The sequence below is a fragment of the Homalodisca vitripennis genome, chromosome 1, assembly GCF_021130785.1.
Source record: "Homalodisca vitripennis isolate AUS2020 chromosome 1, UT_GWSS_2.1, whole genome shotgun sequence".
NCBI classification, from domain to species: domain Eukaryota; kingdom Metazoa; phylum Arthropoda; class Insecta; order Hemiptera; family Cicadellidae; genus Homalodisca; species Homalodisca vitripennis.
The window spans coordinates 50176277-50189742 of record NC_060207.1 but is presented as its reverse complement, the minus strand read 5'-3'; the positions used below and the strand labels follow the sequence as shown (position 1 = coordinate 50189742).

The window sequence follows — 13466 nt, the reverse complement described above, 5'->3', positions numbered from 1 at the left end:
TAAATATATGAGTAGGCTATGTTATATGGAACTGTATATCACAAATGCATTTAGTTGATACGATATTGTTGGAGTGAAGACTATTTCGGAGTGATTATGTTTAAGGGCTTTTACTGGGACCTGTCACTCAGCATTGGTAGTCCTGCTGACCCACGAGTCGACTTTTCTGGCAGGACCGGCCCAATTACTTGGTGGTCTATACGGCGGGTGCTCGCGCCCTGTGTCTCACTCGCGCCTACCGGACATTCCGCGCGAATTCCATACGCGCCGTGATTCGAGCGGTGGATCGCACGGACGACACAATCGACGGCTCGTGTGTGTGTTTTTGTGTCCGCCCAGTTGGTGAGTAGACTTTACACTACTTATTCAATCGTGCTCCCTGGGAGGTCGGACTAACTCCGTCAATGTCATTGTGGAGCCTCTACCTATCGGACTAGGCCCTGAATAACTGCATTAGTGTGGATCCAGTTCCGAACTTTGACAAATGTGGCTCAACTTTAATTTAATGTCTAGCCACTCTGTATTCATGTGTATTATTGTTTTTGTAATTTTGTAGTTCAGGAATGTGGTCATCATGATTTTGGCCACTGTAATTTTGCATAAATAATTGGAGCGCTCCTACCGTAATAATTTTTCGTATTTTTTATTTCAACTTGGCCAACGAGTTTACTACGTTTAAGTTGCATAACTATTTGTTTATTCATTGCTAAAGCACTATAGGTGCTGATACTAACTACGCTTACTGAATATTTAGTTTTGACCTTAGCACTGTGAGAAAAATAGGCAATACAGATTGAAATACGTGAAATATTGGTTTTAATTTCTAATTGACTGATATTTACTTGGAGACCTTGCAACTTACTATTAGAAAATAATCAAACCGAAATCTGTGGCTAATTTAAGTACCTAAGGCTTAGTGTCGTAAACCCTAATAGTTCTTGCGTGCATGGTAGTGGTCTCGATTGAGCATACCTGAGGGCAGGAAACTGTTCCTTGTTGGAGACCTGCAACTATCACACCCCATCAACAAGGTGGCGCCCTTATTACCGAGCAGCAAACCGTACCCATCTGGGTATCCTTCAATCTTAGTAGTCCTCTATCACTGCTCAAGAACTTGGTTGTCCCGGCGCTCTACCAATACTCACGCCCTTCTCCACTGAGCGAGTGCCGACAATATTTGCTAACCCTCGAGGAGGGGTGGCAGTTATCGTTAAAAGAGGTTACGTATAATTTAATCGCTTGAGTTCATTAATACACGGATTAAACATTTAGAATGAATGAATTTAAGAATACTACTTATTATTTATTTCAGGATAGCAGCATTACGCCTGTTTGCACATAACTTAAAATGTAAGCTTCGGATCCGACGATCGCATTACTAACTGATAAACAAATGCAACGGTTGTATTGCTTTCAACAAAACTACAATGTTGCATTGTATACTCGTATTTATTGAAAGCCCAACAAGCTACAGGACAAGGAAGTTATAAATAACCACATGGATCAGTTTCGATACCGATAACAACACATCCGCTGTTTCAATTACACAAATCAATTCCTCTCTGTCGGAGTTACAATATAGAAGCCTGTCCATTACACTATATGAATACTGGACGACAATGTTATGTAGTTCTACCTCAGCATTACAGCCAGTGCACTCAAAGTCATGAATTAAAAATTTGTTTAGCAGTGTAATTAATGGGTTATTTTGAGTGAGTTTTCTTCCCAAAATATTTCTACTGACCTAGTGTAACAAATTCCCTTTATACACCAATTACTTTTTTGCCATTAAAAAATAAAATATGTACCCCAGTAACGCAAGAAAGGAAGCCCTACTTAGACATGATGGCTCTATCATACTTGCATTTTTACTGTAATCGTACTTTATAATAGTTAATGTTGTTGCTTTATATTGTGTTAATATCTGGCAACTTTATCCAAGCCTTAGCAGATTGAAATTGTGTCAATAAAACATCGATAGATTTTACTATGGAATTTACTTGGATAAATGTACACTTTTACACACTTATATTTGTCTGCACGATATCTCTAAAACGAACTAACCTATATACTTGAAATGTTCACTAAGCTGCATTTTCATATAGAGCTAAGATAAGGAATTTAACTTTATGTAGCTGACGTGGCAATGGGCTAAATACACATTGACTGTTAAAAATTCATTCCATTGCTTCTTTATTTAAACTCATATTAAATATTCCCTTTAGTTTTCTTTGGTCATGAAATTATTTTTAACCTCGCAGTATTTCAATGGCGTTCAGAAGGGAATCTTGAAAGGCCAATCCAAATGATGCCTTGCCCTAAAAAATACAGATTTTTATTGCATGTTTATTACAAAACATTATTATACTATGCCATACGATAAAATGTTTTAAACTTATATTCAAAATATATAATACAGAATAAATTATTCAATTAAATGTAAAAAAATAATTTAAAAGATTTTTTGTTTCACTGAACGATGGCAAATGTCCGGAAACATCCTGTTTCCTTCACAATCCTTCCATCGTCAAAAATAAACTTCACACAAAGAAGTAAAAGAATAAGTTATAAGGAAATAAAATTAAGCTAGGGTCGTCTGCAACATTTACGAAGAACTGGACAATATCTTCAACTAATGGAATTTTTATGTAATTTTTCATTTCGATAAAAATGAAGTTACCATGAGTTTGAATTGATTCAAAATTAAATAAGATTTCCAAAGGACTGACTATTAAATGTTTGGAAAAACATAATTAATTATATGCGGCATTAAATTGCCATTAAAGAGCTAATTTCGTCTAATAAACAGTTTATCTTTGTGTTCGACAGCATATTTCTAATAACTATACGAAGAAACCATCGTTTGATTTTAACTGAAAAGAGGCTGAAGAATATTTATATTCAACAAGAAGGCATCCCAATAATGGCAGTGTACCTGAACATTAACCAATGCACAAGGGAAAGATCTAGTCCATTTACTATCTAAAATATTGAGTTAAACTATTTGCTCATAAAAATTAAAAGCCCACTTTAAGAATTTTTACCAAATAATAGTACGTCGTCTCACGAAATGACATTCCAGACATTTATGTTAGAATGGAAAGAGCTAAACACAATTAGAATTAAATATGAATGGACAATTCTTTGTAATTATTTGACTTAATTTATCAACACAATTATGGTGTTTTCTGTTAATTAATTGAGATCTTAACGATAGGACAACCTTTTATTTAAGTATAATAGTGTCAAAAAAATTAAACATTTCGGTATATTTAATTGGATTTTGAGAACTAACCAAGCCCAAAAGATTCATGATCACTGAGTAAAAGGCTTTTTCATTTTCATATTTCGTCCTATCACACTCTTTTATGTCTGACGATTTAGGACTTCCAGTAACATTATTATCGCCAATCCCTATCTGTTTAATTTGGTATAACCGGTAATGTATATGTTTATATACATTCTTAGAATCTTTCAGCTCAGTGGTAGTCATTGTAAAAATCCGCATCCCTACAACAACGATTGTTAATAATACTGAGTTCCACCTCAATACATCTAGAAGTTCGCGTACTTTAACAACTCATCGAGCACATTTTTCTGGATGGCTATACAAAAACAAATATTGGTTAAATAAACATTTTTACGGAAACATCCTCTATCGCCACTCTCTATCCTGCCTGCCTCAGATATGAAAACTTGGAGACCTCAAAAGGAGTTACAGATATCCTCAGCTGGATAGTAATGACTCGATAGAAAATAACTCCTTACTGTTTGCCAACTGATTTTCTCATCAGAGACACTTGAGGGAAAATATGCGAAATTTCATAACTCTATGAAGTTTCCATCGTACTGCCTATAGTATTAAAACTATCTTTGGTTATCAAATGTGAGTTTTTAAGTAATATAGCCATGATAAGCCATGTGACGTCATAATAGCTTCAGTATAAATTACTAGAGTATGATTACATTATAAAACACTTACAGAGGATAAGTCAGAAGTCTGTCATTTTTGTCCAACCTGTCTAAAGTTTCCATTTCCCTTTTGTCCAGTTTGAAGTCAAATATCTTCAGATTGTCCCTCATGTGTTCCACAGAGCTTGCCTTCGGTAAAGGAATGGCACCCAGTTGTACCTAGAAATAAATTAAGTGACTGTTTAAATTACATTAAGTATTTTCAAGAACTAAATTTTAGACTGCCAAATAGAGTTGATTGTCTACCACACATGTGACAGCAACAATATCCCAAAGTAACGCAATTCGTATCGTATTACATTTTCCAACAACTCCAAAAATCTAAATTTTTTCTATTTTCTCTTTAGATTATGTAATTTGCCTTAGATATGTTACTTTCTATATGTCAATTTTAGTTCTTTTTAATACAACTTCCCTGAAGACAGTAGAAACAGAAAAACTTATAATAACTCTACAAAGATTTGCAGGCACTAATTTAGGCCATCTTATAATCAAGTCTACGAAAAATTTTTAGAAGATAAGATATGAATTTTGATAAACTGTAACCATGAAATATGACCAAAGGGAATAAAAAATGTAATTTCCATCTGAAATATCGTTAATTTATTATGTGGATGTATAAAGACTTATTCACAAAAGTATTTGTTCCCCCGGGATTCGAACTGAATCTCTTACTTGTCGAGCAAGATATTCAATATCAAGTCTAGTCGTTTTCTTATGACCATCATCGAATTAATGTGTTTCCATTTAAAAAGTCTTAATATAATAACTATTAACATCGATGTATGAAAAATTGAATAGATAACCCATCACGTTATGAAACCGAATATATTCGCAGTTATTTACGATACAAGTATAAAATTGTGAAGAGGATCTTTGTTTTAATTTCAAATTCTGGTTATGTATACCATTTTAACTTTTTAAATTTTGTATTCAAAGCAAGGTTAAAACAATGTAATAAAAACTAATTATTTTAATGGTCTTTTGTATTTTAAAGATTCTTAGGGAGATTCTTTTTGTTGGATAAATTTTACGCTGTAAATCAGAATGCATCTAATTTTTTAGCTCTATAACATGGATTTACAACAAGTGCTTTAACCAGATTATCAACAGACAATGTTTGTATTAAACGTTCAGTATGCATGATACACACTAACCACGTATCTGAGAGCAATCTGGGCCGGTGTTTTGCCGTGCTTGTGTGCCAGCTGTGCCAAGGCGGGCTGCTCCAGGGTGGACGGGGCTCCGCGGGGCCTCCCAGGGCGGTAAGGTGCCCCTAGAGGGGAATGGGCAGCTACTGCAACCCCCCACTCTCGACAGAACTGCAGCAGCTGATGCTGGGGCAGGCCCACGTGACACTCTACCTACTCCCAGACATGTTTATCAGTTGAGTAGAGCGATAACATTGCTGTTGTGAATTTCCCTTTCGTAATATTTAACTATTACAAAAATAATATTAGCAGTGGTCAGAAAAAATATTTTAAACCAGTTTTGGTTAGACAATGTGTTATTGATGAGATAAAGATTTCGCTTCAAATTTTGCATTTGACACTGGTTTTCTCAAAAAATACTTAACTTACAGTTCTTGGAACTGTTTTACTCAATTTATCAGCGAAATCATAAAGAAACGATTGAATTCGCCTCTTAATCTATCTTACCGGAATTCCAGGAAGACCTCGTTTTACGACCTGAACTCCGGGCGAAATCTTTTTTCTAGTCGTAACTCGCTAAAGAAGCAATTCCGGGACCCATAATTACATAAACTTTTTCATTGTTTTTACATGAATGCATATGCATTCTACATATCTTCGTGAATCACCCTGTATAGAAGAATAGGCCAGCCAATATTTATATTTTTATGGGGGAAATGTAATTCACTATTATCGATTTACAAGTAACAAAATGTATTAAAAATATAATTATTGTTAATGAAAAATATTTATATTATAACTTCAAATTTACATTTAGATGGTGATTTATTCAAGGTTAACTAATACAAAAGTAAGTTATGTGCAGATACTGAAAAACTATGCAGTGTTTCCATAAATTGATTCTGTCGATGTTTCAATAAAGACTTTCAATAAACTCGTCGTCATATCTTACTTGTTATATGGGGCTCAGTGTTAGCGAAGTCTTTCACTCGTGAGGCTGGAAAAAAGTATTTTTATGTGACTGTATGTCCGCACAATATCTCGAAAACTGTCTAAACTATATATTTGAGATTCTCACTAAGCTTCATTTCCATACAGGCAACAACAAGTTCGATGATGGTCTACGTCACTCTATTTTTCTTTTATTCATAGAATAAAAGAATAATACAAATTGGGAGGACAATGCTAAAATTCTACGTCCAGATTTGATTTCAGCGCACACTTGTGTTGAATTATTATTTGAACACTTTCCTGAAACCTAACTTGATGAACTAAAATGTAAATGGAGGGTGTGAAATGATATGGTGAGTATGTTTTCATTGTCAACTTGTTGCATGAAACTTTATTTCTACATAAACAAGAATGAGTTCAATGATAATGCACAGCAACCATGGAATTTGTCTGAGCGTCATGCCAGTCTATTACTCAGTAAGCTGACACAATTTCTATATTGTCTGCAGGGAGGGGACTCCTACCTTGTTTAGACATTACGTTGGATAGAACTCCTTAGTAGTGTACTGACTGACCTGGTTGATAACGGGTTTAATCCTGGCAGCGTTGGCGATCCTAGCCAGCTGCACACTGTTGTAGTTGGAGACACCTATGCTGCGCACTAAACCCTCATCCACACATTTCTCCATCTCCCGCCATGTTTCCTCCAGCGATGTGGAGTCGAACTCATCAAACACTTGCGGGTTGAGTGGCTCCGTCTTACTCTGTAATGTTTTAACAGTCATACAATTTTATATTATTCAAGTTTAGCTTGTTTAATCTGAATAGAACTTTTAAATACAAACCAACCTTGAGACCGAAAGGCCAGTGTACAAGGTATAAGTCGATGTAGTCGAGGGAAAGATATCTGTGAGAGCGGTGACACGCCCGTAACACTGCCTCTGGCGAGTGACTTGTACACCACAACTGTAACAGTTCAGCATATTATCATTACCATGATGACAACACACGGTATAATCAAATCCCTAGACCTCAGCAACACAGACTAAATATATTTTAAAACTCCCACAATGTATTAAATTAAAAACTAATGAATAAATACAACTGAATAATATTTCTTTTGGTATAGCAGTAGCTATACGGTTTACGAATTCATAGGACAAAATACTGCATAAACTACTAAGTTTAACAATTTATAAATTTTGAAAATGTTTATCTAAAATTATTTGGATATCACCAACGTCGTAATTAATTTTATTTATTTTTAATATTAAAGTATTACTAGAAAAACGCATGTAAATTCAAATTATTTTGTATTGCAATATTGGCATTGGGAACTCAATTTAATGTTGTAATATCAATAAAATGGTTGTTATTCCTGTCATTTTGGATTTTCGAACATTTCTCCAATAATTGTAACGTACAAAATTAAAGAGAGTAAAGTTGTGTTCTCGTGTAGTTGGTTTTAACAGTTCAGATTTTACACTACTTGCAATCTCATATTTTGAGTCGGAATTTAATTAACATTTTTATTTGTATAGTTTTAGAATCTGTTGAATATTACTGTACGAATGCAGATGTGAGTTTTTGTAAGTAGTTTAGCTTCAAAGAAGCTTTCAAATTTTCTCATGTTTTTCTTAATTAATTTTTGGATTTGTAAACTAATTTTGTTTGTATACAAATTGTGATGAACATTATGATTTTTTTAGATTTCTACTTTGTTTTCATCTAACACATAATACAGCTTATATACTGTCTAAGTGGGAGCTTTAATCTGTTGCCTTTGCACAACAAACATATGTTACCTTAGAAGTAATGAAGACATCTTCTCTCTTTATGACCCCTTCTCTGATCTTTTGGCGCACTGCCTTCCCAATAGCGACCTCATTATGGTATATGAAGGCCGTGTCGAAGTGCCTATAGCCTAGATCTATAGCCTGTAGCACAGCCTTCTCGGCTTGAGCATCGTCCATCTATAAAAAGTTATTGTACGTTTTCACTCATATTGTGGATATTATTCTTAACATGGCTCATCAATAATCATCTAGATTCAATCAGTCAACTGTAATTTTAATATGTCTAGAACAAAAAGATTGTATAGTTTTTATTAATATTTAATCAGTTTTATTCAACTAGTTTCTTATTGTTGAACTGCTCATTAAAAAGTTTAATATCCACAGCTTCATTGATTTCAATTTCTTTAATCCGTTAGATTAAAATAAAACTTTTAAATATTTTAATTATTGAGAGTAACTCGAATTGTAGAGCTCATACTGTTTGTTTTGTTTTTAATTAAAACAAAAAGCTATTTCCAAGATTTAGTTTAATTATTTTGTTTATTTTCAACATTTAATTAATTAACTAATCGAGTGAGACAAGGTCTTGTTTTAATTTTATCGTTTGGCATTTCATTTGTCTGTCCTGCAGGGAAACTTGTTAAACGAGTGGCATACATTTTATAGTAATGTTTTTTGTTGATCTTTGTATATATTGTACGTGATTTTTAAAAGATTCCATTTTTATATTATTACTAATCATTTTTAAATGCATTTTTATTAAACCTTACCATTTATTTTTATCTAATAATAAGCGTGTATATAGACTGATTTACTTTGCCATTTCAACTTAAATGTAAAAAGTACAAAATTTTGACTCCAGAAAAACTTCAAATAAATAACGTACATTTTTAATAACCCATTAGAACAAATCAGGTTGATTTGAGGAAAAGAGATATAACAGTTTTGAAATTCGCAGTTAGTCAAATACAATATCGCTCCACCTGCGTCTGAGTTTTCCTATTCCGTCGTGTCGTCTAAACAACCCACGTATCAGAGTTTACGTGATCGTCTTAGCATGGAATATTTTTATGGTGATTTGATTACTTCTTCAATGAAGGGTATTTTCAGATCGTATCGTGTTATATTGTTAAAGTATACCGGAGAGCCAGTTACAAGCTTTAGTCATTTAGATTGAAAATCTTTAAGTTGCATTTTTGCTGTGTCATAAAGTTGGATTCCATATGTCCATATTAATTTGAGAAAACTTTTGTAAATATTAAATTTATGTTTTAAAGTCATTTGAGATTTTGGACACAAAACACGGTATAGTAAATTACAGTAAATTCTTACTTTTACCAGACGAAGTTAAGACTAAGAACACAACATGGGGACTAACGGATTAAAGGTGACTTCCGAACCACCAACCAATGGCCGGGCATGCGGATTTCTAGCAAAGACAGGATCGCTCAGCGGTCACTATCCAAGCAGCAGCCACGCTCGACGCTGCTTGATTCTCGCGATAACCACCGCATCCACTACAATGATGCGCCATTGGCTAGTAATTTGAATATAGTATAGTACGGTAATTTTAGCCGGGAGTTAAGTTGCAGTCTTTTGCAAATGTAATAAGCCCACGTGTGTTTACGACCCAGGTATAATCTTAAATACAGAACGAAGGATGTTAGGTTTTTCTAAAAGTCTAAAAGGTAACTTTAATGACTTGGCTAAATTAACTTTAACGTTTTAAATTTTAAGCCATTTTTGTCAATGACATGAATATGATCTTGTTAGTTCTGATATTTAGATTGGGTGAACGTACAATTACAGTGTAATGTGTAATGTTAGTGGCGCCGATGGTTTCTGGATATGTAGATACGACCGATGTGAAGATTTGGCAGACAACAGGAGGCAAAATTCACCTTGAGAAACCCCAGCTTGCTTCACAGCAGGCGGATACCTGCCTAACTAGAAAAACCTTTCACCCATAAAGGATGAAAAATTTCAGTAATATTTTAAAATTCAGTAATATTTGTTGCCAAGAATTTTCTTTTATTAGTATAGGAATGCCATAATTTATCAAGTGCAGCACTAACGCAAAGAAATTTCCTTTTTGTATATTTTTTATCTCGAGTGAAGAATCAACAAAAACCACCACTCTTGGAAGTTGATAACAGCGAAATAAGCTCACCTGAAACCAAACTGGTGTTAGATATAACTTTATGGCAATAAAACAATTATTGTGTAATTATGATTCTTTCAATGAGTTTTGATGTAACAGAGTATAAATTGACACGTTAGTGTGATGTGAGGATCAGAGAGTTTTTCTGGTTTTTGAGAAATATTATCTCGTATAATTGTCATTAGATAGGAAATTTTCTGATTCTTAGTACGGAGTTGGAAATATCTTTAAAAAAAGATTTGTACGTATGTACGACTGCCTAATGTACCTTTTGTAAGATTTCACATGATTTCGTATCCGAGAGATTTTATTATCTGAGAGGGCTTGGATCAATAGGCTGACTAGAGTTATGAGAGGTGTTAGATAAGAAGTATTTACATTTTCGCAATGAAGTTATTTAAATGAATACGGAGTCTGTGTTTTCTCAAGTTTGTAAGACAGGAGGATTATGTGAAGGGAGTACTGATATGGTTGGAGTCATGAGTTTTGGAAATTAGTTTTCATTCAAACATTACATCTGTTGCAGTTGGATGAATGGGCTTGATTACTAGCATGCATGCTGCTCTCTTTGTTTTACATTGACAAAAGTTACGATTGATTGCACAAATTACATTTCTTATGAGGGTAATTGTGTGTTATTGGTGGGTGCACCTGGGATCTTTAAATATTATAAGATCATTCGTTTTTCAGTCATGACCGTATGTAATAAAATGAATAATACTACGTGTCATGGATTTTAAATAGACCCTTTTCTTCATTTGTACAAAATCTTAATATATTAAATAAACTATGGAGTGCGGCAAAGGACTAGCTACTCTAAGGTATAATAAATTGATACCTGACTTGTAGATCAACGCCATGAAGTCCAAACTGGAGAAAATAAAACCAAGCGACGTTACTGCACAGGAGCATAGAGCACACACACGTCACGCCCGAGGTGACGAAAGTTGAACACTGTACACGGAGAGTGGAACATATTTGTTAAGTTTTTTAAATGTATTATTGTTTTTACACTTGAAGAAAAAGAAGAAGAAGGGTAGATTCCAATCCACGACACGTAATCTTGTACTTTTTGTAACATATCATGATGAATATGACAATATGACAATATTACGAAATCCTACTATCTTTTCCAATCATCAAACATTTAACAACAACCTTTTAACAGAGAACCGATATATCAGTTGTACATTAAAAATTATCACCAATGACGGATTTCAGAGTGCTGCACGTTTGAAATAGTTCACATTAAAATTCAAGATAATTGGGAGTTTAGCCTTCATTTTTCAAGAAGAGAACAAGTCGCATATATTTATAAACTCTATCCAGTTCGTGATAAATCACGTTAGACCATGAAATTCGGACTATATGAATTTGTAATTTAAATTCTTTTAATTGGTCAAAATTTATTTAAGTCCATTACAGAATTGTTGATTGAGCAATGCAAACCTGTAAACGTACATACCTGCCAAGTGCCCAGACCAACAGCGGGCATATGGCGTCCATTGTTCAGTGTGATTGTAGGAATAGTAGCCGCCATAGTGCCAACAATGTTTGTTCTCTCACAGTAACACAGATTAGTTGATTGAGCGATACAAACAAGTAAACGTACATACCTGCCAAGTGCCCAGACCAACAGCGGGCATATGGCGTCCATTGTTCAGTGTGATTGTAGGAATAGTGGCCGCCATACTGCCAACAATGTTTGTTCTCTCACAGTAACACAGAGATACTGTGGTGTTGTGCGCTATCTAATAGATCTCTCGTTAACGATTACTGTAATGACAGTGCCAAACATAGGATACATTATACGCTTTGTTGCATTGTATCTGATGGCTGCAAACACAAACAATCTAGCGTGTTCCTTTCACCGGCAGACACCAGCAGTGACATATCCGTTTATACCTTTAGTGCAACTTATTTTAAATTTTTTGTTATGATTTTTAAAATAAAGGGATGATTTGTCAGCAAACAAAGATTATTTTCGATTGAATCTTCTCTGTAAGGTCTAACACTTGTTAATAGTGAAAGAGCCCGGCTCTATAGTGAAATTCTCAAAATACTTATTTTTGTTGAGCAAAGTAACAAATCTCAATCTTCTATTTTTGAAATTAATGCAAACCCTTTTTTACCGTATTTCAAAGAACATTAATAAGTGTACGAAATATCAAAATTAAAATTCCTCTGTTCAATTACATTTTACACTCAAATTATTTTATTTTGGGTTTTACCGCAAGATAATTAAAAACTAAACAATATTTGATCGATTTATTTGATGTATTAACAAGAAAGGCTAATTTTGAACATAAAAATAAAATGATACGTGTCTATAAGTTATTAATATAAACATAAAACTTTAATGTATGTAAGATATCAGAAGTTTATAAATTTATATTTTTAATGACATTGCCCTCATCTTAAATTTGGGGTTATGGAGAAAACGGCGCATAGAATTATGTGTTACTATGTCATGTTCAATGTTATATGATAGTACTCAGTTTCTGTACAAATTTGACTATTCTACAATTCCAGCTGCCATCAGGGTTACCTATGAGGCCAATGTTAAAACTAAACATGTCTATGTTTACAATTTGACTTTTTATATCAAAATCAATAGATCCTTGCACCAAGAGGATCTAATGTTAGTCCGGTCAATTTAGGCATTGACCCTTGCAAAAATTCCCAGAAAGCTGAAAATTTGTATAGATGTTAGGGAAACTATTGTTATGAAATTGTGAAAAGTCCCCATCGATCCCATGTCTGCAAAATTTTATATTCAAGGTCAAATTTCACAAAAATACTTTTTTTGAATTTTTCAGCTAAACGGTTAGTTTTATGAAAAAATATTTCAAACAAAAATTGTAGATCATACAATTATCTACATACATTTTCCTTATACTTTTTTTCATAACACTAACCATTTTTGAGAAAAAACCATTACAAAATTTTCTTAAGCTGTATTGTCTATAATATGGACACGTTTCCACGCCACCTATGAGGTAGTGTACCTAGCGCGATTTTGTTAATGTGGTTTCCCCGGTAGGCATATTCCACAGTCTATTCCAGTAAAATTTAATGAACTTTTGGTTATTCTTCTTCTTTTCAGTCGTTGCACTCTCGTTAGTGTGGTCGTTGTCGATCAGGTACAGCTCGAGTGACAAGTCCCGTTATACTTGGTTGTAAACATATTTTATTTATCATTATTGTCACTAATTATTTCCTCTTTTTCCCCTCCATCTTCTTCTCTCTCTCTATTTTCTTTTTCTTCCTCATCTTCTTGAGTAGACGTAAATTGTACTAACAGCGATACATCAGTTGTTTCGTCGTTCATGTAAAAACCTTCTTCTGTTGGAGATTCAACATTTGAACACGATTGGACTTGACAAAGTGGTACACGCTAGTGAACAAACTAATTCTACTTTTTTGCAGCCGCAT

The 13466-nt window shown here is 33.9% G+C and overlaps 2 protein-coding genes across 5 annotated transcripts in view; one reads left to right on the top strand and one right to left on the bottom strand.

The window, feature by feature from the left end:
* Positions 1 to 203: 203 nt before the first annotated feature.
* LOC124361304 (aldo-keto reductase family 1 member B1-like) overlaps positions 204 to 13466 on the top strand; it is a 32526-nt gene continuing 19263 nt past the window's right edge. For all 3 annotated transcript variants that reach the window (XM_046815371.1, XM_046815359.1, XM_046815352.1), the window contains exon 1: positions 204 to 342. The gene's annotated coding sequence lies outside the window, so the exon portion shown is untranslated. The remainder of the gene's footprint in view (positions 343 to 13466) is intronic.
* LOC124361330 (1,5-anhydro-D-fructose reductase-like) lies at positions 2231 to 11779 on the bottom strand. Of its 2 annotated transcripts, none has more exons than XM_046815386.1 (7): positions 11648 to 11779; positions 7880 to 8047; positions 6924 to 7040; positions 6650 to 6838; positions 5130 to 5336; positions 3983 to 4131; positions 2231 to 2318 (listed from the first exon to the last, which is right to left on the bottom strand). In XM_046815386.1, exons 1-7 carry the CDS (start codon positions 11720 to 11722, stop codon positions 2276 to 2278), a joined length of 948 nt encoding a protein of 315 aa, XP_046671342.1. In that variant the 5' UTR covers positions 11723 to 11779; the 3' UTR covers positions 2231 to 2275. The 2 variants fall into 2 exon arrangements, with proteins under 2 accessions (XP_046671342.1, XP_046671338.1); XM_046815382.1 differs by lacking the exon at positions 11648 to 11779 and adding an exon at positions 11497 to 11641.

Bases quoted from the DNA above. Each gene is read 5' to 3' on its own strand.
- LOC124361330 (XM_046815386.1), bottom strand. From the start codon at position 11,722: ATGGCGGCCACTATTCCTACAATCACACTGAACAATGGACGCCATATG. The intron at 6,839-6,923 runs GTTGGTTTGTAT...AAAACATTACAG, and splicing joins ACTGGCCTTTCGGTCTCAAG to AGTAAGACGGAGCCACTCAA. The intron at 5,337-6,649 runs GTCAGTCAGTAC...GTCTGGGAGTAG, and splicing joins TTAAACCCGTTATCAACCAG to GTAGAGTGTCACGTGGGCCT.